At 55.3% G+C, this 26,615-nt stretch overlaps 2 protein-coding genes across 5 annotated transcripts in view; one reads left to right on the top strand and one right to left on the bottom strand.

Moving 5' to 3' along the window:
• Window positions 1-26,615, top strand: part of GIMAP8 (GTPase, IMAP family member 8) — a 641,187-nt gene that overhangs the window by 547,652 nt on the left and 66,920 nt on the right. The window lies entirely within an intron of this gene.
• Window positions 16,464-26,615, bottom strand: part of LOC102939502 (GTPase IMAP family member 4) — a 29,780-nt gene continuing 19,628 nt past the window's right edge. For 2 of the 4 annotated variants that reach the window (XM_037891418.2, XM_037891419.2), the window contains one exon: window positions 16,464-17,312. In XM_037891418.2, the coding sequence (XP_037747346.1) occupies window positions 16,666-17,312 (647 nt within the window). In that variant the 3' untranslated portion in view covers window positions 16,464-16,665. The remainder of the gene's footprint in view (window positions 17,313-26,615) is intronic. The other 2 variants (XM_037891420.2, XM_037891421.2) reach the window with 1 other exon arrangement.

The raw sequence follows: 26,615 nt of genomic DNA, 5'->3' as shown, positions 1-26,615 counted from the left end.
GGCCTGAAGCAGCAGCCAGCCTAAACTCTGACTTTTGCAAGTGCACGTGCCCCTCCCCTTGGACTGAGCCCCCCGCAGCAGACCCCCAGCTTTCCCCTTATTATCTGCCCTGTGCAGCCTTTGCTTCCCCTTTTTGCCCCAGCCCCTCAGCAACTCTAGGCTCAGCAACTCTGCCTGCCCCACCCTTTTCCCCCCACAGTTTTGCTTGTTTGTGTTGCCGGCACCCAGTGCCGAGAGGCAAAACAACAGAGGTGGGGGTTTGCTACCCGGTGTGCTTTACCCAATAATTACAACGGGGTGGAGAAGCAGAAAAGTTTATTTGCAGCTGCAAAAAGGTACAGGGAGAATAGAATCTCAAATCCTGTACACAGAGCAGGAAGTTACACAGGCTTTTATACATTTTTTTTTAGCATACTTATTTAATAGCAAGCTGCCCTAAGTATTTATATAGCCAGCCAATTCAGTTACCAGCTAGTTTCCTTGTTTTTTGTATTATTTATTAAACTATACATAAAGCTGCTTTATTTAGCATTGTTTTTTTATATTTGCCCTGTTTGGCCTTGTTTAGTTTCAGGCAGTCTGACTCTGCAACATATTGTTGCAGATCCTCAGCATAACTGCTGCGAGTGCCTCCAGGCAGGGGGGCCAAGGACACTTGGGCCTAGTATGCAGAGCTGCTGCGAGTGCCTCCAGGCGGGGGGGGGGGGGGGGCAAGGACACCTGGGCCTAGTGCAAGGGGGCTTCATTGACACTTGTGGTCTTCCATCCCCTCGAGTTACCTAGTGGCCATGCACCAGTGTCCCCAACAACTCCCTTCTTTGAGAACACTCAACAGCCTTGGCTTTGAGTTTTCTCACTTGGGCTACTTATTTTTTTACAATAGGACTTTGCATAAGCACTTTGTGATAGCCCTGAAGAGAATGACTTCTTAACTTTTGCAAAAGGGCTCTGACACATGAGACTGCACAGCATAATACCAGTAATACAAGCAATACAGGAAAGAGAAGTTTCAATAGCAGGCTAAATAAACCACCAAGCCAAGACGACAAACCCCAGCCTGAAAACAAGGTTTGCAACCAATCGCTCTCTGGGGCAGTATAGGCAACCTGTGCTCCGGCTCGGGCATAGGCCTCAGCCTGTACCACCTTGTCATAGATCTCATAACTGCTATCATTTACCTATACACAACATCGGGGCCCGACGAGAGCACAAACCCCTCCTTGGGATGCCAAGAGATAGTCCAAAGCCAGCCTGTTTTGGAGGGAAAACGTCCTGAGCTGCTGTACCTCTTTATTTAATGTTTTTACTGCTGACTTTAAATTACTAACCGAGTTCTCTAACTCTAAGGCCACTTTCTCAAGTACCATTTGCAGCCTTACAGTATAGTGGCCTGTGCATTCCATGGCTGGCCCGGAAACAGTGGCGCTATTCCCAGTACAGAGCACCCTACAAGCTTCTCGGTTGTGAGGGAATTCTTCATATTGCCCTCCAATGCCGTAGTTAGTCGCCGCAGGGTCTTTTTTGTGACTTAACAGAGGTGTTTGGGGCATTTTTAATTTTTTTTTTTGGGCAGTGTGGCAGTTATTGACAGATGAGGAACTCCATGAGCTATATAACAGCTACTTGTCCAGCTGGCTGGCAGCACCTTGTAAGCCTTTCGGCCACATACAAAATAGTGACCCTGTAGGGCCCAATAAGGACTGTTTTTTAAGGGGATTTCTGGGATATTTAAGGCTGCTTTTTTAAATAGTTTATATGCCCCTAAGGGGGCATCCCATTCTCCTGATTGGGTACAAGTGGGGGCGTTTCTAATTGTGCCATTTAAATTACACTTGCCATAGGGACCACTGCAAACCCACCATTGGCTTGCTACATTGGAGATATTAACTGGACGGCAAGTTACATTTTTAATTTTTTTTTTGTGGTAAGATTATTTGTAAGAGTTTTTTTGAAAGGGGAGGAACCATTACACCCACACTGCTGGCCTTTCCTTTTGGTCTTTATTTAATACTTATTAGCCGATTGTGTAATAACACAGGAGCTTTTTCCCACAGGACGCCCGTAGTAATTAGATTGGTTTCGGGTAAAACATAATACTCCCTCAGTGAGTACTGCAACTGAATACTCCTGGTCCTGATAGGTGGCCTGCTGTAAAGAGGTTTTGTACCAGAACGGCGAGTTTGTTCTTTTTTGCTTTTTGGTGGCAGCTAATTTTGCTAGGGTCAGGGGCAGCATGTCCAGGGGCATTCCCGTTTTGGGGGACAGTAGAGTCGGAGCACATACCCAGCAATCAGTCTGGTTTGTTAAAGTAGCAACATGGTGCGCGAGCGAAACAAAGGAGTTATGCTCCCGATATGCACAGTTTGGAAATACCAATACAGAGAATAACAATGTTACTTAATTAATTATTACCAGAGTTTTTTTAACCCAGGGTTTTCAGTACCTGGATGGGCCCATTTTAGCGTTAAGGTGCCCGCTATTTGTGTTTTTTAAACAGTAGTTTTAGCCTGAGATTGTCACTAGATGAGGAGTCAGCAGGTTGGACGGTCCACTGTTCTGCTGACGAGGGGGCGGGTACTGCCTTCAGACGAGAGTGATGGATCCAGTTCTTGTGTCCCTCGATCTTTGCCGCTGTGTAGGAGATCAGCAGGACGGTATAGGGTCCTTTCCACTTTTCCTGGAGAGGCTCGTCTTTCCAGGTACGAACAAGCACAGAGTCACCGGGCTGTAAGGGGTGGACGGGAGAGTCCAAGGGGAGAGGCTGGGAATCCTTGGTATACCTGTGAAGAGACAAGAGAACAGCAGACAGGGAACACATATACTGTGACAAAAAACCATTACTTAACTCCCATTCCCCTGACAGAACCAGGGTGCCATTCATAGGCCATGCCCTTCCAAACATAATTTTAAAGGGACTAAGCTCTAATCTACTCTTTGGGAGAACGTGGATACGAAGTAGGACGAGGGGCAAAGCATCAGGCCATTGCAGTGAGGCTTCTTGGCATACTTTTGAGAGATGCCGTTTAAGGGTCTGATTGGTATGCTTTACTACACCACTGGCTTGCGGTCTCCAGGGCGTATGGAGTTTCCAGGGGATCTGTAAGGCATGTGAGATGCTTTGAATGATTTTTGACGTGAAGTGTGTCCCGTTGTCAGATTTCATCCACAGGGGGAGTTCAAAGCGAGGAATGATCTCCTTAACAAACTTGAGGGCCACTGTTCTGGCAGTGCAATTACGGCATGGGAAGGCTTCTGGCCATCCGCTGAACCGATCCACTATGACAAGGAAATATTTGAACCCTTGGGTCCGGGGAAACTTAGTAAAGTTTATTTGCCACACTTGTTCGGGGCCCGGAGTGGGTTCTAGGGCAGCTGGTGGCACAGGATGTCCCGGTCGGGGGTTATTTTTTTGGCAGACTAAGCAGTCCGCTTGTACCTGGGCAGCCAGGGGTCGGAGTCCGGATTGATAAAATATTTTCCCATTAGCTGGATAAGTGCTTCCCTGTCAGCATGAGTGGTTTGATGTAGTTTTTGCAGCACCGGCTGGATCAGGCCCTTTGGTAGGAGGACCTTCCCTTTCGGGGAATGGGGCCATCCCTCCTTTTCCCGGAGACCGAGTTTGTCAGTTAGCTGTCTCTCCTCCCCAGAGTACTGAGGGGTTGGAAGCTCCCCTACTGATGGGATAAGGGCATGCATATGGGCGTTCTCAGTCTGAGGGGATGGCAGGGTGGCAGCATGCTTAGCCTCTCTATTTGCCCTAGCATTACGTCTGGCCACATCTTGATTTTTTTTTTTGATGGGCTTTACAGTGTACCACCACCACTTCCGAGGGAAGTTGTACGGCTTCTAGGAGCCGGAGGATTTGGGGCCCGTACTTGACTGGGGAGCCTTGGGCTGTCAGCATTCCCCTTTGCTTCCACAGGCCAGCATGAGCATGCAGCACCCCAAAAGCATACTTTGAATCAGTAAAAATGTTGACCCGCTTTCCTTTTGACAGTTCAAGTGCACGGGTCAGGGCTATCAGTTCGGCAAGCTGGGCAGAGGTCCCAGTAGGCAAACCTTCAGCTTCCACAGTGTCATGGAGGGTCACAACAGCATAACCCGCCCTCCTTTGCCCATCTATTACAGTACTGCTACCATCAGTGTACCACTCATCATCTGCATTTGGGAGGGGTACATCCTTTAAATCCGGATGGCTGGAGTACTGGGCATCTATGATCTCTGAACAGTCATGTTTCTGTTCCTCTGTTTCTGGCAAGAGGGTGGCTGGGTTAAGGGAGGGGCAAGGCTGTAGGGTGACTTCACAGTTCTCTAACAGCTTAGCCTGATACCGAGCAACCCGAGCCTGGGTGAGCCAGAGCCCTCCCTTTGCATCCAGTAAGGCTTGGATCATATGGGGAGTATAGATTTGCATAACCCCTCCCAATGTTGGCTTCCTCAAGCACAAGGGCAGTAGCTGCGACCGCCCGTAAACATGCCGGCCAACCCTTTGCAACCTGATCCAGTTGCTTAGAAAAATAAGCCATTGGATGTCTCCATGCTCCTAACAGCTGTGTGAGCACTCCTAGGGCCACCCCCTTTCGTTCATGTACATACAACTGAAACGGCTTAGAGAGATCTGGCAGGCCCAGAGCTGGGGCTTTCATTAACTTTTTTTTTAGTATTTTAAATGCCTTGTCAGCCTCTGGGGTCCAATAGAAGGGGTCATGATCTGCTTCTTTTACACAGTCGTACAGGGGTTTAGCCCACAGTCCAAACTCTGGGATCCATATTTTGCAAAAGCCTGCCATACCCAGAAATGCCCTGAGCCGCTTACGATTACTTGGGGTAGGAACTTGACAGATAGCTTCCTTTTTTTTGCTTGAAAGCTGACGCTCCCCTTGCCGTATGTGAAACCCGAGGTACCGTACCTCTGGGAGGGCGATTTGAGCCTTACTCCTCATTATCCCACTCCTCTAGGTCCCTGTCCAGAGCCTGGCCAAAGAGGGTGGGGGAGTTTTTAAATCCCTGGGCCAATACTATTCAGCAAAGTTGCTTTTTAACCTTTTTTTGGTCCTCCCACTCAAAGAAGAAGATCTCCTGTGACGGGGTGGCAACTGGGATGGTAAAGAAAGCATCTTTCAGATAGAGGACTGAAAAATGGGTATACTGTCCCCCTATAGAAGCCAATAAGGTATACTGATTAGGGACAAGAGGGTGAAGAGTCTTAACCCGTTCATTGACTGCCCTTAGGTCCTGTACCAACCGATACGTGCCATCAGGCTTCTGTATGGGTAGAATGGGAGTGTTCCAGGCTGACTGACATTCCCGGAGAATACCATACATTAGGAATTGATTTATAGTTTTTGTAAATTTTTTTTGGTTCCCTCTTGATTGGATACTGTTTTACTTGCACTGGGCCTTTCCCTGGTATGAGCTGAATAGTAATGGGGGTCTGGTGGGTGTCCTTTCCTGGGATCCCTGATGCCCACACGAGGGGGTACACCTGGTCTTCCCACGGGCTCCATTCTGGGGCTTGCATGGCTGAGGGCTCAACTGCAAGGGTCATGATCCATGCATTCTCAGGGGGTAAGGTAAGGGTTATTTCATTTTCAGTAAAATGCAGGGTGGCACCGAGGCGACAAAGCAGATCCCGTCCCAGCAGAGGCGTTGGACACTCAGGGAGGTATACCAGCTTGTGGGATATAGTCCTGTTTCCCAAAGCGCATTCTGCTGGGGCATACACTGGGCACTTGGTGTCCCTGCCTGTGGCTCCCACCAGAGTAAGGGAATGTGCTACTGGCAACTGAAGGGGTCGATTTACGGCAGTTTGTGCTGCTCCAGAGTCCACTAAAAAATCTATTTCTGAGCTTCCCACCCGCATCTTTACTAAGGGTTCCAGGGGTAGGGTGGTCAGTCTCCCCTGATACCCAAATTCCTGCTCCGCCATCGCCATCATAGAGGCACCCCCCTTTTCTTTCCTCTTTGGGCACTCATTTTTCCAGTGTCCCTCCTGTCGACATAGGGCACACTGGTTGCGACCCAGTCGTCTCTCCTGCGAGCCCGGACGTTCGCGTCCACGGCCCCTTCCTCCCTGGCCACTTCCCTTAGTGCCGGCCTGTACCGCAGTTACCATTAGTCTTACTTGCTTTCTTTTTTTTTTTTGTCTCTCTCAGACTATAAGCTCGGTTTGCAGTCCCTAAGATTTGTGCCATGGTCATGCCCATTAAATCCTCCTTTTTTTGTAACTTTCTTTTAATATCAGGGGCTGCTTTGCTCGTAAAAATTCCCTTAATAATTGACTCAGTTGCCTGATTATTGGGGTCTGCATTAGTGTTCTGTCGAATTGTGTCCCGAATACGCTGTAGAAAGGCCCCTGGGCTTTCTTTTAAATCCTGCATTACTTCATATGGCTTTGCCCAATTATTATGTCGGACAGCCGAGTGACGGAGTCCATGCAAAAGCAACTCCTTATAGGAGGTAAGGCATATCATATCCCCATGATTATTTGGATCCCACCTGGGGTCTGCTCGGGGGATTTGTGCATCCGGGTCAGGGACATTAATACGATCCCGGTCATACCGTTTCTGCGCCTCCTCCCTTGCTTTGGACACAACCTGTTGTCTTTCAACCTCAGACAATAGGGTTCGCAGGAGGATGTTACAATCATCCCAGTCCTGCTTGTGACTACTGAGGCACCCCTCAAAGACTGATATAAACCTGCTTGGGCTGGTGGGAAACTCTCCTGCCTGTGCTTTGAAAGCAGCCAAATCCACAGGATTAAAGGGCACATGAGTATAAACCTGCATAGTCGTGGCTGGACGCCTGTCCGATCCAGACCGGGCGACTTTAGTTTCGGTGATTAAGGGGTATAGGCCAACCATTGGGGACTTACAAGGTGTGGGTGTAGGGGCCAAAGGGGACACCGGCTCTGCCATTACAGTGGGGGTGGGAGTCTGGGGACTAACATTAGCTGCTACCGAACCAGTCGGAGTCAGATTACAGCGCTGTAAAATATCTGGTCGAGTACATAAAGTCAGAAACAAATGCGCATACATATGTTCATTTCATTTCTTTGTTTTCTGACAGAACAGGAGTAACTGAAGGATCGTGTTGTAATTAATTGACCCTCCTGGTGGCCACCACTCCTGGTCCTCTAGTTGATATTGAGGCCGGTCAACTGTACAGAATCGTTTTAATTGGCTCGTAGTCATCGGATCTGCACCAAATACCTTCCAGTTTGCTAGAATGCACTCTAGGGGCGTACACCGTGCCCTAACCCCCGAGCTCTGTCCCTGTCCCATACCTACAGGGTAACTCTGGGTGTCCCCAGGTTTCAACAGAGCATACAATCCGGATTTCAAAAGGTTCCTACCTTATCCAAGGGACCGGTTCCTCACCGTCGCCCACAGCTGCTTCTCCACTATATGAGTGCATTGCACCGTTGTGCCCGCTGGGGTCGATCAAATCGCGTCTCCTCTGAGGCCTCCGATGAACTCACCGGTGCGCGCTGGGCGTCGGTTCTCGCTGCAATCCTCGACCTCCAGGAGGGGTCCAGGCAAGGCTAAATAGCAGCCTCGTCGCCCACCCAGGGACGCCAAAAGGTGTTGCCGGCACCCAGTGCCGAGAGGCAAAACAACAGCGGGGGGGGGGGGGGGGGGGGGTTTGCTACCAAGTGTGCTTCACCCAAAAATTACAACGGGGTGGAGAAACAGAAAAGTTTATTTGCAGCTGCAAAAAGGTACAGGGAGAATAGAATCTCAAATCCTGGACACAGAGCAGGAAGTTACACAGGCTTTTATACATTTTTTTTAGCATACTTATTTAATAGCAAGCTGCCCTAAGTATTTATATAGCCAGCCAATTCAGTTACTAGCTAGTTTCCTTGTTTTTTGTATTATTTATTAAACTATACATAAAGCTGCTTTATTTAGCATTGTTTTTTTATATTTGCCCTTGTAGGGAGCCAGGGTGGCTCCCCTGCGAACCAGAGGGCAAAGAGCCACCCTCGCAGCCCGAGTGGGCGGGGCCAGGCTGAGCTCCCGCCAATCCCCGGAAGGGGAAGGGTGGGACGGGAAGTACAAAGGGCAGGGCCCTCTGCCCAGTGAGGAGAGCACCAGGGAGGGAGACAGACGCAGGCTGCCGGCTGCTCCCTCGCGATCCTGCTGCCGACCCAGGGGAGGCCCTGGGCAAGGAGGAGCCTGACCGGGAGGAAGGCCTGTGGCAACCAGGGCTGCCAGCCGCTGAATACCCAGAGGACCTGGAGGGGCCTGACTGCAGCCCGGGCCAGCATGAGTCCGATACCGAGGGGGAGCGGGAGTGGCCCGCAGCGGATTACCCGGAGGAGATGGAGGGACCGGAGCGACCCGCCTGAGAGACCGGGTAGGAAGTAGCCCAGGGGCCCAACTACACCGTGGGGTGGGTGTGTTTGGTCAGCGGGCGCGGACGGCCCCGCTGACCCAGCAGCGGGACCTTCGCCTCCTGCCACTGTCAGGGCCCTGGGCTGGAACGCAGTGGAGTTGGGTGGGCCTGCGTTCCCCTACCCCGGCGCTCCCCGGCCTGAGGGGCGCGCTACAGACTCTGGCCGGCACACCTTCCCCGCAAATTCCCCAATGCCCGGAAGGTGTGGCTGAGGCCTGCCATGGAGACCAGAGCTCTCCATCGCCCCAGGGGCTCGGAGGACCGACCGACACCTGTCACAGCCCTGTTTGGCCTTGTTTAGTTTCAGGCAGTCTGACTCTGCAGCATATTGTTGCAGATCCTCAGCATAACTGCTGCGAGTGCCTCCAGGCGGGGGGGCCAAGGACACTTGGGCCTAGTACGCAGAGCTGCTGCGAGTTCCTCCAGGCCGGGGGGGGGGGGGGGGGGCAAGGACACCTGGGCCTAGTGCGAGGGGGCTTTATCGACACTCGTGGTCTTCCATCCCCTTGAGTTACCTAGTGGCCATGCCCCAGTGTCCCCATCATTTGTTTGCCCTGCCCCAGCCTCTGACGCTAGCCCCTTGGCTTCCCTGTCCTACCTCCAGCCTGATTATTTCCTTCCCACCCTTCCAGCCCCCCCATGGTCCCCCTGCCCTGATTAGCCCCTTGCTCCGTGCGCCCATGCCCCACCATGCGCTTGTGCTCCTCTCATTATAGTTGACCCAGTCTCACTGCACCCCCCATGCTATTCTAGCTGCCCTCCCCGAGTGCAGCTAGAGGAGCCAGAATTCCATCTTGTGTTGGTGACTGGACCCCCCAAGTCCTTGATAGCCCCCCCCATCCAGTCCTCCCTTTCCGGCGCCCTCCTCCCCTGCCTGCAGCCTAGCGGGGAGGAGTGGCTGACCTGTTCCCCATTTCCCCTCCTCCCCACCAGCGTTTGTCCTCCCTACCTGCTCACTATGGCGGGGGACAAGGCGGGTGCCAACCCTCGGGCAGCCCCCACTGCCCCTCCTCCACCTGCCCCCCCGTCGTCCCCTGTGGCTCCTACCTCAACTGCCACTCCCAAAGTACCTGCTACCACCCCCACTGGGGCACCGGCGGGAAAAGGGGTGGACTCCAATGCTGCCATGTCCCTTTTCCCCTCCGATTTTGGGGGGGTCCCCCCAGCTGGCGGGAAAGGCCAAGGGAAAAAGAACGGCAAGGGCCCTGCCAAAACGGCAAAGCCCTCCATGGTAGGGACTGCCCCCTCTGCCACAGCCCCTTCTGCCACAGCCCCATCACCGGCCACGGCATCCCTCCCTGCTTCTCCCTCCCCCAGCTCTGTGGGTGCCCCTCTCCCGTCCCCGAGGGCGTACGCCCAGGTGGCAGCAGCTCCCCCACCTGCCGCTACATCATCTCTCCTGCCCACCGCCTCCGCTACCATCTATAGCGGCTGGGGCCCCTTTCCCACCATGACCAGGAAGTCCGCTGCCTCCTGGTGCCCGTCTCGCCCCACGTGGAGACCTACATGCAGGCATTGGCCAGGGTGGAGTGGCCCATGGCCATAGTGGCAGCCTCCAAAATGTACGGGAAGATCATCTTCTTCCTGGCATTGGAGGCCACCGCCCAGGAGGTGGTGGAGAAGAACCTGGCTGTGCGGGGGGCGTGTTCGTCCCCCTGGAGCCGCTGGAGGACCTGGGCATCTGGTTGGTCTTGACCTCCATCCCTCCCTAATGCTGCCCTGTTACCTTGCCTCTCTACCCTGGGGAAACCTCTCTCCATAGTCAGCCCTCTCTCGCTGGGCTGCAAAGACCCCGCCCTCCGTCACGTCCTCTCGTTCTGCCGGCAAGTGCAGCTTCAACTGCCGCCGGCGGCACGTGACGGAGAAGCGCTTGAGGGGTCCTTCCTTGTCCCCTACCAGGTGGCTTGTTACCAGGTGCATTATTCTACGGGGGAGGCCCGGTGCTACCCCTGCCGGGCGATGGGGCACGTCCGGAGGGACTGCCCCTTGGCCCGGCACGGAGGAGTGTCCGGAGTGTCTGGAGCCCCGCCAGGGCACCAACCCCGTCATCACCGGCCCCCCTGGCTGCCCGGTGCCCAGAGTAGTCCCTCCTCCTTCCCAGCCCACCACTGCTCCCACTGAGGCGCTGGAGGCACCCCCCCGAGTGCGCCCAGAGGAGCGGGAGCACCCCGCCTCTGCTGTGTGCAGTCTGGTGAGGCCTTTGGAGGAGGGTGCGGCAGGGATATCGCCGGGCATGGGAAAGGGTCCGCCCCGGGGGGAGTTTTCCTTCCCTCATACCGCCCCACCACTGCCTCCCCGAGTCCCTGTGCCACCGCCCCTGCCCCTCGGCCAGAACCATTGTTCACCAGCCCACCGATGATACCATGGAGGGCTGGGTCGAAGTTCAGCATAAGCGGGGCAAGCAGAAGGCTCGAGCTCCGCTCCTTCCATCTGATGCAGAGGCCTCCCGAAAGACCAGGAAGGGGGGCACCGATGCCGGGCCTTCCGCCTTGCCCCCAGGGGAATTCCATCCACTAGAGCCAGCTGGGAATGACGTGGCAGCAATGGAGGGTAGCACTGCTCCTCCTCCAAAGTCCCCCCTCAAGGGGGCCTCTGATAGGGCCCCTCCTGCCCCCTTGCCACCTAAGGCCGCTGCGAGCCCTGAGGCAAGCGTCGCTTCGGGTGCCAGTGGAGAGGTCCCCAGGGTGGGGGGTGGTGATCTTCCTTCCATTTTCGAGGAGATTGAGGCCCTAGGTCTGACCCCAGTGACCCAGGGGGAGGACGACCCTCTGCCAGTGGGCCTTGATCTGGGTGATCTCGTCCCGGCCCCCCTTTCCCCATGCTCCCTCCCCGCTGCTTCCGCTCCCGCCTCCGAGGAACCCCTGGTCTCTTCCGCCAACCCGGCCCCAGCTGGCACCCCACTGACGGCTGCCGAGCCGATGGCCAGTGCAACGCAGCCGGGACCTGAGTTACCGGGGGTATCCCTCGCTGACGCGTGGCGGCCGACCTCCTTCCCGGGTGGGGGCCCCACTGACGATGCCGTGGCTGAAACACCCACCATGGAGCCCAAACCCGGCATCACCAAGGGCCCCCTTCCCATTCCACAGACCCCTGAGCCCGGCCGAGAGGTGCCACCCTCCAGTGGCTCCACTGCTGGGGCCCACGATCCCGCTTCTGCCCCTCTCCCCGACCCCTCTCCTGCCCCCGCCCCTGATGCTGACCCTTCCCCCCTCCCCTCCACCTCCCGTGCTGCTATTGCCGCCCCTGGGGCCGTCTCCTTCCCCTTCCTGGAGGATGACCCCCAGGGAGCGGCCCTCTTCTTCCCCGTCCTGACCTCCTAGGGGCTGCTATTTTCCCTCCGCCGCCCCCCACTGAGCCGGGGTCTGAGGCGGGCTGCTTGGCGCCGGCACATCGGGCACCACGCCAGGGGTCCGCCCCCGCCTGCCCGTCTCGGTAGGCCACGGGGCTTCAACAGGGGCCCCGACGGAGGAAGGCCAGGGGCCAGCGACCCCGCCCCCCGATAGGCTGCGAGACGAGCTCTGAGAGTTTCTCCAGGATGCCCGTGGCTCCCAGAATAAGGTTCAGCTCGCTCTCCAGCTCTCGGGGGACTTTCATGATATCGTCCGGGCCATGCGGGCCATTTTAGGGGAGGGTAGAGGGACCGGGGGGCTCAGCGTTTCGGCCTATCAGCTGACCCACTGCTTCCGTGACTCCCTGCTTACTTACGGGGTTGGTCATGGATTGCTGCGTGGCCCAACGGTGGCCGTGAGCATCTCTGCAGGTGAGGATTCCCCCCCCGCCCTTCCTATGGCACCCACCACCTTTGCCTCACTAAACACCTGGGGCTGTAGGGTGGGTCTCTGCAGATGCCAGGTGCTCTCCTTCCTTCGGGAGGGGGAGTACTCTGTGGTCTTCCGGCAGGAGACCCATACAGATCCAGCCGCCGAAGCCAGTTGGCAGCTGGAGTGAGGGGACAGGGTTTATTTCAGCCACCTCACAGCTTGTACAGCTGAAGTGGCTACCCTGTTCTCCCCCGACCTACGGCCTGAGGTGCTGGGGGTTGCCGAGGTTGTGCCAGGCTGCCTGCTGGACCTCCGGGTCCACATGGAGGGGGTGGTGGTCAATCTCATCAATGTCTATGCCCCAACGTCTGGCCCTGGAGCAGCTGCGATTTTTTTCAGCAGACATCCACCTTCCTTGGCTCCTTGGATCCTTGCAAGTGCCTGATCCTGGGCGAGGACTTTAACACCACCCTCGATGAACGGGACCCCTCGGGGGCCGAGCTGTGTCCGGCTGCCATGGATGTCCTCCGGGAGATCGTCGACCGTCACTCCCTGGTGGACGTCTGGCGCGACCACCACCCGGACAACATCTCAACGTTTCACCTTTGTCCGGGTGGAGGCTCATCGGTCGCGCCACTCCTGGTTGGACCGCATTTACTTGTCACACTGTCACCCTTCACGGGCCCACTCCTCCAGCGTCCGGCTGGCCCCATTCTCGGATCACCATCTGGTGTCCGTGATGGCCGCCCTCAGTGTGGAGAGGCCGGGGCTGGCCTATTGGCATTTTAATAACAGCTTGCTGGAGAATATGGGCTTTGTGGCGTCCTTCCGGGAGTTCTGGCTGGCCTGGCGAGGGCAGAGGTGGGCCTTTTCCTCAGCACGGCGGTGTTGGGATGTGGGGAAGGTGCGCACACAGGTCTTCTGCCATGACTACACCCGGGGCGCCAGCCGGTGGAGGGATGCAACTATAGAGCAGTTGGAACAGGAGGCCTTGGAGTTGGAGAGGTGTCTGCACGCCAGCCCCGAGGATCCATCCCTCTGCAGAGCGTGCCGGGAGAAGTGTGAGGAGCTCCAGGCCCTCGAGGATCACCGGGCCTGGGGAGCCTTCATTCGATCCCGCATCCGCCTCCTTCGGGAGCTGGATCGCGGCTCCCGCTTCTTCTATGCCCTGGAGAAAAAGAGGAAGGCTAAGAAGCATGTTACCTGCCTTCTGGCAGAGGACAGCACCCCCCTCATGGATCCGGAGGAGACGCACAGGAGGGCCAGGGCCTTCTACACAGGCCTTTTCTCCCCGGATCTGACCGATCCTGACACTTGTAGAGTGCTTTGGGACAGGCTCCCAATGGTCAGCACAGGCGACCAGGCCTGGCTAGAGCTGCCCTTCACTCTGGCCGAGCTCTCGGAAGCCCTCCATCGCATGCCCACCAACAAATCCCCAGGCATGGATGGGCTGACCATGGAGTTCTACCGCGTGTTCTGGGACGTCCTCGGCCCAGACCTTGTCACCGTCTGGGCAGAGTCCTTGGAGAGCGGGGTCCTCCCCTGTTGTACAGGCGAGCTGTGCTTGCCTTGCTCCCAAAGAAGGGGGACCCCTGCGACCTTCGGAATTGGCATCCAGTCTCGCTCCTCAGCACGGACTACAAGGTCTTAGCAAAGGCCATCTCGCTGCAGCTAGGGTCCGTGCTGGCGGACATGGTCCACCCTGACCAGATCTACACCGTCCCAGGCCAGATCATCTTTGATATTTCTTAAGTTGTCTTGAAAAAGCCTGAAGCTCACTACACAAATCTGTAGCATCGATGTCTTTTGAATTTTCATGAGTCAATGCCGACTCCAGTTTTATACAAAATTCTCTTATCTGTTTTCTTTTGCTAGCTGTGGATATCATATAGAAAGCAAAATACTGACTATCTGCTGTATCTGTTGAAATCTTTTGTCAACCGAGTGAATAGCAGTATCAAGGACTGCGAAGTAGAAATTCACTTTGAACCTTTGTTTTGGGTTCTGAATGGGTGTGTTTCGTCCTTCATGTGAAAACTGCTGTTTCTTTTGATGAATGCGAACTGGCTCTGGTTCAAATTCTGTCAGAAAGTCTATTTCTTCAGCAAGCTCAAGAGAATCTACCAGTGTTCTTTCGAACTCTTCATCACTTCTGAATTCCTCCAGAATATTTTTAGTTTGCTGCAGTTTTTGAATAGCAGAATGTATGTTCAAGTTCTTTTCCTGAAGCTGCTTACTAGTGAGATTAATCTCGAAAAGGATATTATACCACAAAATGAGTGAAGTCACAAATTTGAATTTGGAAAGGCCATTTGCAAAAGCTTCTGCATCTGAACACGACGTATTGCCAGATGATCCAGTAAAGGTAATATCATCAGAAATTTCAATTAGGGCATCATAAATGTTTCCAAGTTCATAGCGAAGAGGCTTCAAAGCATCAATGCGATTCTCCCATCTTGTCTGACTAAGTGGTTTCACAGTTAGAGAACTCACAGGATGAGTCAATCTCCCAAGGGTGTGTTGAGCCTGAGAAAAACACATAAACACGTTGCACCAGTTCAAAGAAACTGCATGCCTCCAAACAGCATCTAGCAGCATCACTGACAACCAAATTCAGAGAATGCGCACTGCAAGGAATGAAAAAGGCCCTAGGATTGATTTCCATCATTCTCTTTTGCACACCATTGTCTTTACCCTTCATATTACTCCCATTATCATAGCCTTGGCCACGTAAGTTTTCAACAGATAATGCCATTGTTTCAAGCTCTTGTAGAATAGTTTCAGTCATAAATGCTCCAGTTGTCTTCTTCAGTGGTGGGGGGGCGCTGATTGCATGATTCGCCTAGGGCGCCAGTTGCTGGCAGCTAGTCTAGGGCCGCCCCTGCTAGCACTTATGTCAACATAACTGATGTCGCTCAGGGGTGTGAAAAAGCCCCCGCATCACGTGACGTAAGTTACACTGACCTGAGCGCCGGTGCGGAGAGCGCTATGTTGGCAGGAGAGCATCTCTCATGGGCAGAGAGTGTCTGCACTAGGCCAGCTACAGCCGCAGCAGTACAGCTGTGCCACAAGAGTGATTCTGGGGCAGACTAGGCCTGAGTGTATTCAGATGCAGCCATTGGGCCTGAGGCGCAGGTTTAAAAGGACATAGATACACAGTTCCGATTTTTTTTTCTTAGAACCCCCGCTAACCACCCCCACTAAATACCCCCACTAACCACCACCCCCAGTGTGGAGCCCACAACAATTTTACATTTTTGAAAATTTAGTTCAAGATGGCGTGTCAAGGTTCCTCCCCCACTCTGAACTCTAGGGTACAGATGTGGGGACCTGCATGAAAACCTCCTAAGCTTACTTTTACCAGCTTAGGTTAAAACTTCCCCAAGGTACAAACTATTTTACCCTTTTGCTCCTGGACTTCCACTGCCACCACCAAACTTTATCTGGGTTCCTGAAAAAACGTAGTTTGGACACGTCTTTCCCCCCAAAATCCTCCTAACCCTTGCACCCCACTTCCTGGGGAAGGTTTGGTAAAAATCCTCACCAATTTGCATAGGTGACCACAGACCCAAACCCTTGGATCTTAGAACAATGAAAAAGCATTCTGTTTTCTTACAAGAAGACTTTTAATAGAAGTAAAAAGGAATCACCTCTGTAAAATCAGGATGGTAGATACCTTACAGGGTAATTAGATTCAATCATAGAGAATCCCTCTAGGCAAAACCTTAAGTTACAAAAAAGACACACAGACAGGAATAATCATTCTATTCAGCACAGCTATTTTCTCAGCCATTTAAAGAAATCATAATCTAACACATACCTAGCTAGATTACTTACTAAGTTCTAAGACTCCATTCCTGTTCTGTCTCCGGCAAAAGCATCACACAGACAGACACAGACCTTTTGTTTTTCTCCCTCCTCCCAGCTTTTGAAAGTATCTTGTCTCCTCATTGGTCATTTTGGTCAGGTGCCAGCGAGGTTACCTTTACCTTCTTAACCCTTTACAGGTGAGAGGATTTTTCTTCTGGCCAGGAGGGATTTTAAAGGGGTTTACCCTTCCCTTTATATTTATGACATGGAGAAGTCACAAACTCACGTTTCCATGAGTGTAACTGTTATTTCACTGAAAAATGGGGTCAGAGGGATTCCATTCCACAGTACGGCTGGAAATCTAGACAGCCAGCGTTGTGCTGGTGAATGAGAACCACACGTGAACAAACAAAGGGAAGCTGACTGGTCTGGTTTCACTGCTGAAGCAGAGAGAAATATAAAGAGTAAAACAATAAAACTATGAAAATTAAATTTGATTTAAAATTCTTCCAGGTTTTATTATCCAAGGTGAAATTAGTGATACATTTTAGGGAAATGGTGTAAATACATCATTTTAATCTCAGTTCTATGATTTTTATACCAATAAAAGCCTTAACATTAAACAAGTGTTCCAAAACTCATTTTAAAATGGTAAAAACTACAATAAACCCCTGTCTCAGATGATCATAATCAATTAGAGTATAGAACAAAATCTTTGGAGAAATGACTTGTCCTTCTGAAACATTTCTTCAGTGTAATAGGGCTTTTTATAGTTTCCATGCACCATGGCATCAATCATTTCAAGCAACTCAGACACCTGAGCAGACTTTTCTTTTCCTTTGGCTCCGTTGTTGAAAGCGAGGCGTCGGTTTTTACAAGTCTGAATCATATTTTGAAGATCTTCATCACCCTTTGCTAAGAACTCATCCAGTGTTTTCTCCCCTAAATCTTCTTTTCGGGTGAACAAGATGATCGTGTAGTTCTTTGCTTCTAACTGGAAAACCTTTTGTATCTCCTTGACCACTTGCTTTTCTTCTGGGGTGAAGCGATCCAGCCGTATGACATGAATAATGGCATGGATTCCTGGAGAGAGGCGTTCAACATACTCACTTATTTCTTTGCAAATCTCTTCATTACTTTTCTTAGTGTCAAAAAAGCCAGGAGTATCAACCACTGTAATTTTTCTCCCATTAACATCCTGTTCCTTTTGTTCACACTGATGCGTAACTGAAGAGGGTGAGATATCCGACCAAAATTTATCAGCACCAAGAATCATGTTTCCTGTTGCACTTTTCCCACATCCAGTTTTACCAACAAGGATCATTCTCAGTTCAGATTCTGCTGGGAAGAAGAGAGAGAGAGACTATATCAGCCTGTCAGTACAGCTTACTTCAACCATGAAAACATTGTTCATGAATAGTTTGTTGAACTGGAAATCTTAGCTCAGTTTCCCTTGTTTGTGATGGTTTATTTCAAAAGTTTACTTATGTGACAGGGTCGGGCCAGATGGCTACAGGAGAGTGATTTTTTTTTTTTAAAGCAAAAAAAAAATTTATTTGCGTAACACACTTACACAAATCACCAAAAAAGATAAAACAAAACTATGCAACAAAACAAAAGCAAACACAATGTATAACACAGCAGCTTTCAGGGGAAAGAAGTGTTCAGGCTAGCCTGGGCCCAGAGTGGGGGGGCTTCCTCGACACTTGTGGTCTTCCACTCCCTCGAGTTACCTAGTGCCACGCCCAGTGTCATTACTCTCCTGAGAGTGCCCGACAAGATGGGCATGGCTGCGGGGTAGGCAGTTTGGGGGGGGGGGATGGACGTACACCCACATGTGATAGGACCCCTCCTAGGTGACGGTGATGATGGTATCCACAGCAGCAATGGCTGGGGCTGGGGTCTCTCGCTCTTCCCCTCAATCAAAGGGTCAGACAGAGGGAACCGGACGGGGTCAGCGAGCAGAGAAACTCGGACAGCACCCACCGCTCCTCAAAGGCGTGAAGGGAGCCAGTGGACGCTGCCCAGAGGAACTCCGCCCAGATATGTGAATGTACTGAGGATCGGAAAACGGCCCTACAGTCGCAGGACGCTTCATTGGCCAACCTCCTCTCTCTGGTTTTATAGATGGCTGTTTTAGCTAGGGCTAGGAGGAGGTTAACCAGGAGATCCTGCGACTTTGTGGGGCCACGGATGGGGAGTGTGTAAATAAAAAGGTGAGGGGAAAAGTGAAGCCAAAAGCATAATAAAATATTTGTGAGGAGCCGGAAAAGGGGCTGCAGCCTGGCACACTCTAAATATACATGTGCCAGGGTTTCCCTCATGTTGCAAAAAGGGCAAGTATCCGGGATGGGGGTGAACCGCGTCAAAAACAAGCCCGTGCTCACAGCTCCGTGAAGGAGCCGCCAACTGATGTCCCCGACGGGCCTCGGGACCAAGGTGGAGAACAGGCTGGCCCACCGGGGCTGCTCACCCTCCAAAGGTGGCAGGAGGTCCCGCCACTTTATATCGGGGCGGGACACCAGGGTGAGGGCGTGAAGGGTGTGAAGCGTGAGTGTGTACAGATGTTTCCTTGGCGCGGTTTGGAAGCTGACCGGCTGCAGTTCATGCAGCCGGCTCGCAGTGAAAGGGTGAGGGGTTTGTTGGGATCTACGGGGTTGGGGCCCAATTGAAAGGTCCGGCGGGCCTGGGGTAGAGGGTGGGCAGGGTGCGCCCTCGCGCAGGGCTCGGCTGAGATAAGGCCGAGCAGCGGGCGTCAAAGTAGCCTTCACCTCCTGAAGTACGCGCCGGGGGTACGAGGTCTGGAGAGCCCCATGCGCCGAACGAGAGTCAGGGGATCCAGCTAGTCTCCCCGGTCATAGTTCAGGAGGTCTGCGACTCGTGACTTCCGCCAGGACCAATCTCTGGCGCACCGAGCGGGACTCCGCCACCTGCACACGGAGCTGGGGGTTGTGTAGCAGGGGCTCCGCGAGGAGATCCGGTCCCACGGTGGCCGCCGCGGACCTGGTCATTGAAAACAGTTTCCAGGTCCGGAGGAGGCCTGGTAGAAGACCGGCAGCCCGGAGAGGTCTCATAGAAAACCTCTCGGACAGAGATAAAAGAGCTGCCGGTCGTATCGGAGCCCTTGGAAGTGGCGCAGGAAGGCGTGCGCTAGTATGCTCCACGTTGAACTGCCTGCACCACAGAGGAGCCTCTGTCGTGCCTGGAGGCGGAAGACACGGACCTGAGTGTGCAGACACTTCAGGCCCTGCCCTCCTTCCTTCAGGGGTAGATGAAGAACCCCAACAGGAGCCCAGTGCATTCCTGACTAAAAGAACTCTAGAATCGATTTCCGGAGGTTGGTCAGGAAACCTGGGGCCGGGACCAGGGTGTTGAGCCGGTACCAGAGCATGGACAGGACTAGTTGGTTAAGCACCAGCGCTCTCCCTCGGAGGGAGAGACATCGGAGTAGCCTTGTCCATTTCCGGAGCCGCTCTATCACCCCGCCTTCTAAATTTTGCCAGTTCTCCGGCGGAGAAGGGTGCATGGCAGAAAGGTAAACGCCGAGATAGAGCAGCGGACCCGTGCTCCATCGGATGGTCTGAAGCGCGGGTGGGAGGGAGCTCACCTGCCACCAGTCCCCTACCGCCAAGCCAGAGCTCTTGACCCAGTTGACTCGGGCGTAGAAGGCTGCCGAATAGATGGCCTGGCAAGCCTCCACCCGCGCCAAGTCGCCCGGGTCCTGGACCACGAGGAGCACGTCATCGGCATACGCCGACAGGACCAGCCGCAGCTCCGGCTCCTGCAGCACCAATCCTGTCAACCTCCTTCGGAGGAGACAGAGGAAGGGCTCGATCGCCAGAGCGTACAGCTGGCCCGAAAGGGGGCACCCCTGCCGTACTCCTCGCCCGAAGCTGACCGGTTCGGTCAGGGTCCAGTTGAGCCTAACCAGACACTCCGCGGAAGCGTACAGCACCTGGAGAAAACTCACAAACTGAGGTCCGAATCCAAACGCCTGCAGAGTGCCCAGGAGGTACCCAAGGTCCACTCTATCGAACGCCTTCTCCTGATCGAGAGACAGGAGGGCGAACGACAGACTGTCTCTACGCCCGTGTTCCAGAAGGTCTCGGACTAGAAATAGGTTGTCAAAAATGCTGCGGCCTGGGACAGTGTAGGTCTGGTCTGGGTGGATCACGTCCGCCATCACGGACCCTAGCTGCAGCGAGATTCCTTTCGCTACGATTTTGTAGTCCGTGCTAAGGAGCGAGACGGGGTGCCAATTTTGTAAATTGCGGAGGTCCCCCTTCTTCGGCAACAAGGTGAGCACCGCTCGCCTGCACGAAAGAGGGAGGACCCCGCCCTGCAAGGACTCGGCCCAGACAGTGGCTAGGTCTGGGCCAAGGATGTCCCAGAATGCGCGGTAGAACTCTACGGTCAGCCCGTCCATGCCCGGAGATTTATTGGCGGGCATGCGACGGAGGGCTTTCGAGAACTCGGCCAGGGTGAGAGGCAGCTCTAGTCGGTCTCGGTTGCCCACGCTGACCGTAGGGAGTTCCTCCCAGAGCACCCTGCAAGCGCCAGGATCGGTCGGATCCGAGGAGAAAAGGCTTGTGTAGAAGTCACGGGCCCTCCCACACATCTCCGCCGGATCCGTGAGGGGGGTGCCGTCTTCTGCTAGAAGGCAGGTGATGTGTTTCTTGGCTCCCCTCGTTTTCTCCAGGGCGTAGAAGAAACGGGAGCCGCGATCCATCTCCCGAAGGAGGCGGATGCGGGATCAAACAAAGGCACCTCGGGCCCGATGGTCCTCGAGGGCCCGGAGCTCCTCCCGCTTCTCCCGGCACACTCCGCAGAGGAACGGGTCCTCGGGGCTGGCAGCCAGATGCCTCTCCATCTCTAAGACCTCCCTTTCCAACTGCTCTATCGCCACATTTCTCCGTCGGCTGGTGCCCCGGGTGTAGTCACGGCAGAAGAGCTTGGCGCGCACCTTCTCTAGACCCCACCATCGCCGCGCCGAGGGAAAGGCACGCCGCTGCTCTCGCCAGGCCAGCCAGAACTCCCGGAAGGACATCACGAAGCCCTCATCCTCCAACAGGCTGTTGTTAAAATGCCAATAGGCCGGCCCCGGCCTCTCTGCATGGAGGGAGGCTGTTATGGTGGGTAGATGATGGTCGGAAAATGGGGCCGGCCGAATGTTGGAGGAGTGGGCTCATGAAAGATGGAAATGGGATAAATAAATACGGTCCAACCGACAGTGCTGTGACCGATGGGCCTCCACCCGGACAAAGGTGAATGTGGAAGTGTCATCCGGGTGGTGGTCACGCCAGACGTCCACTAGGGAGTGATATTCGACTATTTCTCGGAGAATGTTTGCGGTGACTGGGCTCAGCTCGGCCCCTGAGCGGTCCTGCTCCTCAAGGGTGGTGTTAAATTCCCCTCCCAGGACTAGGCACTCATGAGAATCTAGGATGCTGAGGAAGTCGGACACCCGCTGATAGAACTGCGGCCGCTTCGGGCTCGTTGTCAGGGCATAGATGTTAATGAGGTTGATCACGAGCCCCTCCATACGGACTCGGAGATGCAGCAGGTGGCCCGGCATGGCCTCAGTGACCCCTAGCACCTCGGGCCGTAGGTTGGGGGAGAACAGGGTCACCACTGCAGCCTGTCGAACCGTGAAATGACTAAAGTAGACCCCGTCCCCCCACTCCAGCCCCCAGCTGTCCTCGGTGGTCAGATCCGTATGGGTCTCCTGCAGGAAAACCACAGAGTACCCCCCCCTCCGAAGGAAAGAGAGCACCTGGGACCTGCGGACAGCCATCCTACAGCCCCTGGTGTTCAAAGTTGCGATAATGAGAGGCATCATGTGGAGGGCTGGGGGGGTGGGGGGGTTCCTTGTTGGTGGGGGTGTTCGTGGTCCCCAGCGGGTCGCGCAACAATCCGTGACCCGTCCCGTAAGTGAGTAATTTATCACGGAAGCTGCGGACCCGCCCGTAGGCCGCGGCACCGTGCCTTCCTTTCCCCTCTACTCTCCCTTATAAGGGCCCTTGTGGCCTGGAGGATTTGGTCAAAGTCCCCCCATAGCTGGAGAGCTAGCTGTACCTTGTTGCAGGAGCCACGGGAGTCTTCTAAAAACTCCCGCAACGCTTTTCGCAGCTCATGGGGGCGTGGGGTTGCGATTTCTCGGTTATTCCCTGGTGGGGCTCTTGGTGCAGCCTCATGGTCTGCTGAGGCGGGCAGGCAGGGTGCGGACCACCGACGGGGCATCTGACGGGCCAAAGTTATTAGGTCCGTCTCAAGCCTTGGGGTCGAAGGGGATGGCGGAGGAAAGATTGCAGCTCCTAATGGGTCGCGGCAGGAAAAAGCAAAGGCTGCTCCTTGGGGGGAATCAGCAAAAAACGGGAAAGAAATAACCCCAGGGGCGGCAATAGCATTGCAGGAAGAGGTGGACTGGGCAGGGACAGGGGTGGGGGCGGGGGCAAAGGCGAGGCTCTGGGCTTCGGGGGGCAAGCAGCTGAGAGGTGACGCCTCCCGAAAAGATTCGAGGGTTACGGGGGTGGGGAGGGGGCTCCCAGTGATGCTAGGTGCAGGATCTGTGGTGGATTTGGCAGCCACGGCATCAGGTGGTGGATCACCTTCTGTAGGGTGCCCGCCTGGGAAGGCGGTTAGGGGGAGGGAGCATGGGGAAAGGGGGACTGGGGTAAGGTTGCCCAGATCGAGGCCAGCCGGCAGTAGGTCATCCTCTCCCTGGGTGACCGGGGTCAAACCTAGGGCCTAGATCTCCTCATACAGGGAGGAGAGGTCGCCTTCTGCCACCCCGGGGCTCTCCCCTCTGGCACCCGCTTCGACGGTCGCTTCGGGGTTCGCGGGGGGTTCGGGTGATATTCGGGCAGAAGGGGCTTCCTCAGGGGTCTCGGAGGGGAGGGTCTCCCATGGAGGGGAGATCCTACCTTCCAGTGCTATCTTGTCTCCCCCCCCCCCCCCCGCAACACCGGCGGATGGATCTCACTCGTGGGCAGATCGGAAGGCTCAGTGTCAGTGCCTCCCTTCCTGGTCTTCCGGGGGGCCTCCGCATCGGATGGGTGCAGCGGAGCTCGAGCCTTCCGCTTGCCTCGCTTCCCCTGGACTAGGGTCCATCCCTCCATAGCATCGTCTGGGGGCTGGTTAGCAGGGGTCGTGTCGGGGGCAGAGGCGATGGTTCAGGGGCTCGGGGGAGTAAAGGTGAGGCAGCATGGGGGGGGGTTCTCCTTGGGGCGGGCCCTCTCCTATGCCCGGTAATATCTTTGCTGCACCCTCCTCCATAGGCTCTGCTGTATTGTTAATAGCAAGGGTGGGACTCCCTTGCTCGTCTGGGCGTTGTAGGGGAGGTGTCCCTTGGGCCCAGGCGGAAGCAGTGGTGGATCGAGCAGGAGGAGAGGTGTTTTCAGGTGCTGGGCGGCCAGGGGCATCGGCAACGACAAAGCCGATGTCCTGCTGGGTCTCGGGGGGTCTCGGGTGCCCCTCCCCGCCGGGCCAAGGGGCAGTCTGTTCGGACATGCCCCACTGATCGGCATAGGTAGCACTGGGCTTCTCCTGTGGAGTAAAAGACCCGATAGCGGGTTCCCTGGTGGGGGACTAGGAAGGACCCCTCGAGCGCCTCTCCGTCACGCGCCGGCGGCGGTGGTAGAAGCTGCACTTGCCAGCGGAACGAGAGGACGTGACGGAGGGTGGGGTCCTTGCAGCCCAACGGGAGAGGGCTGATGACACTGACGGGTTGCCCCAGGGTGGAGAGAGCGGGTAACAGGGCGGCATTGGGTAGAAAAGGAGGGACGGAGGTCAGGACTAGGCGGACGCCCAGATCCTCTAGCGGTTCCAGGGGAACGAACACCCCCCCACCACCACCAGGCCCTTCTTCACCGCCTCCTGGGCGGCAGCCTCCGATGCTAAGAAAAAGACGACCTTCCCGTACATTTTGGAGGCCGCCACAATAGCCGTGGGTCCTACCACCCTCGCCAACGCCTGCACGTATGTCTCCACGTGGGGCGAGGCGGGCACCAGGAGGAAACGGACGCCGTGCTTCCTGGTCATGGTGGGAAAGGGGCCCCGGCCGCTATTGATGGTAGCGGAGGCGGTGGGTGGGCGAGATGATGAGGCAGCAGGCGGGGGGGGGGGGCTGCTACCGCCTGGGCATACGCCCTGGGGGCTGGGGGAGGGACGCTCGCAGAGCTGGTGAAGGGAACAGCGGGGAGGGACGCCATGGTCGATGACGAGGCCACAGTGGTGGGGGCAGCCCCTGCCATGGAGGGCCTGGTGGTTGTAGCGGGGCCCTTTCCTTTCTGCCCACCCTGGCCTTTCCGGCCAACTGGGGGGGCTCTCCTAGAATCTGGGGGGGGGCGGTGGGCGTAGCAGCGGCAGTAGTCGCCCCGGTGCCTCTTGCTGCCGATGCCCCAGTGGGGGCGGTGGCAGGTGTTTTGGCAGCAGTGGGGGGGGGGGGCTTGGGCAGGGGGGTAGGTGGGGGAGGGGCAGCTGAGGTTGTTAGAGGGGCCTCACCCCTCTCATTCCCCGCCATCGTGAGCAGGGAGAGACGGGGAGGCACCAGAAGGAGGAGGGGGGAGGGGGAAGCAGATTAACCACTTCTCCCTGCTGGGCTGCAGGCGGGGGGGGGGGGGCAAATGGGTCAGACTGGACGGGGGAGGAAACAGGAGTTGGGGTCAGGTAGTAGGGGCAAACCGTGGGGTGGGCAGTCCGGGAGGGGGGGGACGGGGACGTGGACCCACGGGCGTTTGTCCAAAGAGTCTCATTTGGTCGGCTGTTGTGTCTAGTCCGGAAGGCGGAATTCAGAGCAAGCAGCTGAATCCAGAGGCAGATGGCAAGTTGCCAGCAGGGACGGACGGCAGGGGGGCCGTGACGGTTGTAGTAGTGTTGGGGGGGGCACCGATGGATCGGGGGGCAGCTCCGTGCCAGACCCCCTGTGCCCCTACAAACACAGTTAAGACACAGTCAAACTCCCCCCACACGAGAGTACAGTTCAAAAGTTACTCAGTCTTACGGCCCCCTCCACGATGATTTGTAGCTTCCCTGGGCGATTCCTCTGTCGGCTGTCTTCTCTTCCGGGCTTTGTGGAGCATTCCAAGAATGCCAAGTAAATAAGAAGAAAAAAATAACATGTCGGCTAATTACAGGTCCACAAACAAACAGCAAAACGGTTGGGTCTGGGGGCGTCCACTCCCCTCCTCCGGGGAGCGGGTTGGCAGTCCTCCCCCCCTCCTCTGGGGGTTTCAGCTGAAGCAGTACCAGCGTCCGAGGGCAGGCGTGGGGGGCTGGCAGCAAGCTGGCAGCCGACCAGCACTCGAACGGCAGCAAAAAAAAACAAAACGAAGAAAAAGCATCTGGCCCGGTCGGGGTGGGGGGAACTGAAGCAGGGTCAAAAAAAGTAAGAAAAGCCCAGGCCAGGGGGCTTTAGGAGAGAATAGAAAGCAGATAGCTGAGCAGCAAGCAGAGGAGGTCCCTTTTCCCTGGGTAAGATAACAGGGAAGGTTCCAGAACAATCAGGAACTTTATGGAAACAATTAAGGCAGACAGGCTGATTAGAACACCTGCAGCCAATCAAGAAGCTGCTAGAATCAATTAAGGCAGGCTAATCAGGGCACCTGGGTTTAAAAAGGCGCTCACTTCAGTCTGTGCTGTGCGTGTGAGGAGCTGGGAGCAAGAGGCGCTAGGAGCTGAGAGTGAGAACGCGGCCTGTTGGAGGACTGAGGAGTACAAGCATTATCAGACGCCAAGAGGAAGGTCCTGTGGTGAGGATAAAGAAGGGTTGGGAGGAGGCCATAGGGAAGTAGCCCAGGGAGTTGTAGCTGTCGCACAGCTGTTCCAGGAGGCACTCTAGACAGCTGCATCCCACAGGGCCCGGGGCTGGAACCCGGAGCAGAGGGCGGGCCCGGGTTCCCCCAAATCCTCCCAACTCCTGGTCAGACACAGGAGGAGTGGACCTGGACTGTCAAGCTGAGGGCTGCCGTGAATCTCCGAGGTGAGCAAATCCGCCAATAAGTGCAAGACCCAACAAGGTAGAGGAGGAACTTTGTCACAACTGGTGTCAGGGTGGGATTTGGTGTGCACAGTGCAGTGGAAGAAGGAGGGTGATTTAAAAAAAAACAAAAAAACAAACAAACAAAAAGGAGAAGAGGGTTTTTTCCCCCCCACACCACAATGGAGGAGGTAGTGCGGGCACTGATACACGCCACGGCTGCCCAGCAGGAGGCTACCCGTGTCCAGGCAGCCGCCCAACAGGAGGCCGTGCGGCTGCAGCAAGAGACTAATCGCCTGCTGATGGACCAGGCCGCTCAAGACCGGGCTATGTTGTGGGAACGGGTAAACCAGGTAAAGGCCCTTACAGAGCTGAACCGCGGCCATGATGGGACGCAGATCATGCGGGCCAGCAATTGGCTGCAGAAAATGACGCGGGAGGATGATGTAGAGGCATACCTCCTGGCCTTTGAGAGGACAGCCCTGCGGGAGGCTTGGCCCCGAGAACAGTGGTCTGGCATCCTCGCTCCATTCCTGTGTGTGGGGAGGCCCAGAAGGCCTACTATGATTTGCCTGAAGAAGCTACGGCAGACTACCCCCAGCTGAAAGCAGAGATCCTGGCCAGATCTGGGGTAACGACCGCAGTGCAGGCCCAGTGATATCATGAGT

The sequence above is a fragment of the Chelonia mydas genome, chromosome 2 (assembly GCF_015237465.2).
Source record: "Chelonia mydas isolate rCheMyd1 chromosome 2, rCheMyd1.pri.v2, whole genome shotgun sequence".
In the NCBI taxonomy this organism is placed as follows: Eukaryota; Metazoa; Chordata; order Testudines; family Cheloniidae; genus Chelonia; species Chelonia mydas.
Note: the sequence above shows the minus strand (reverse complement) of the source record. Positions and strands in the feature narration are given on the sequence as shown.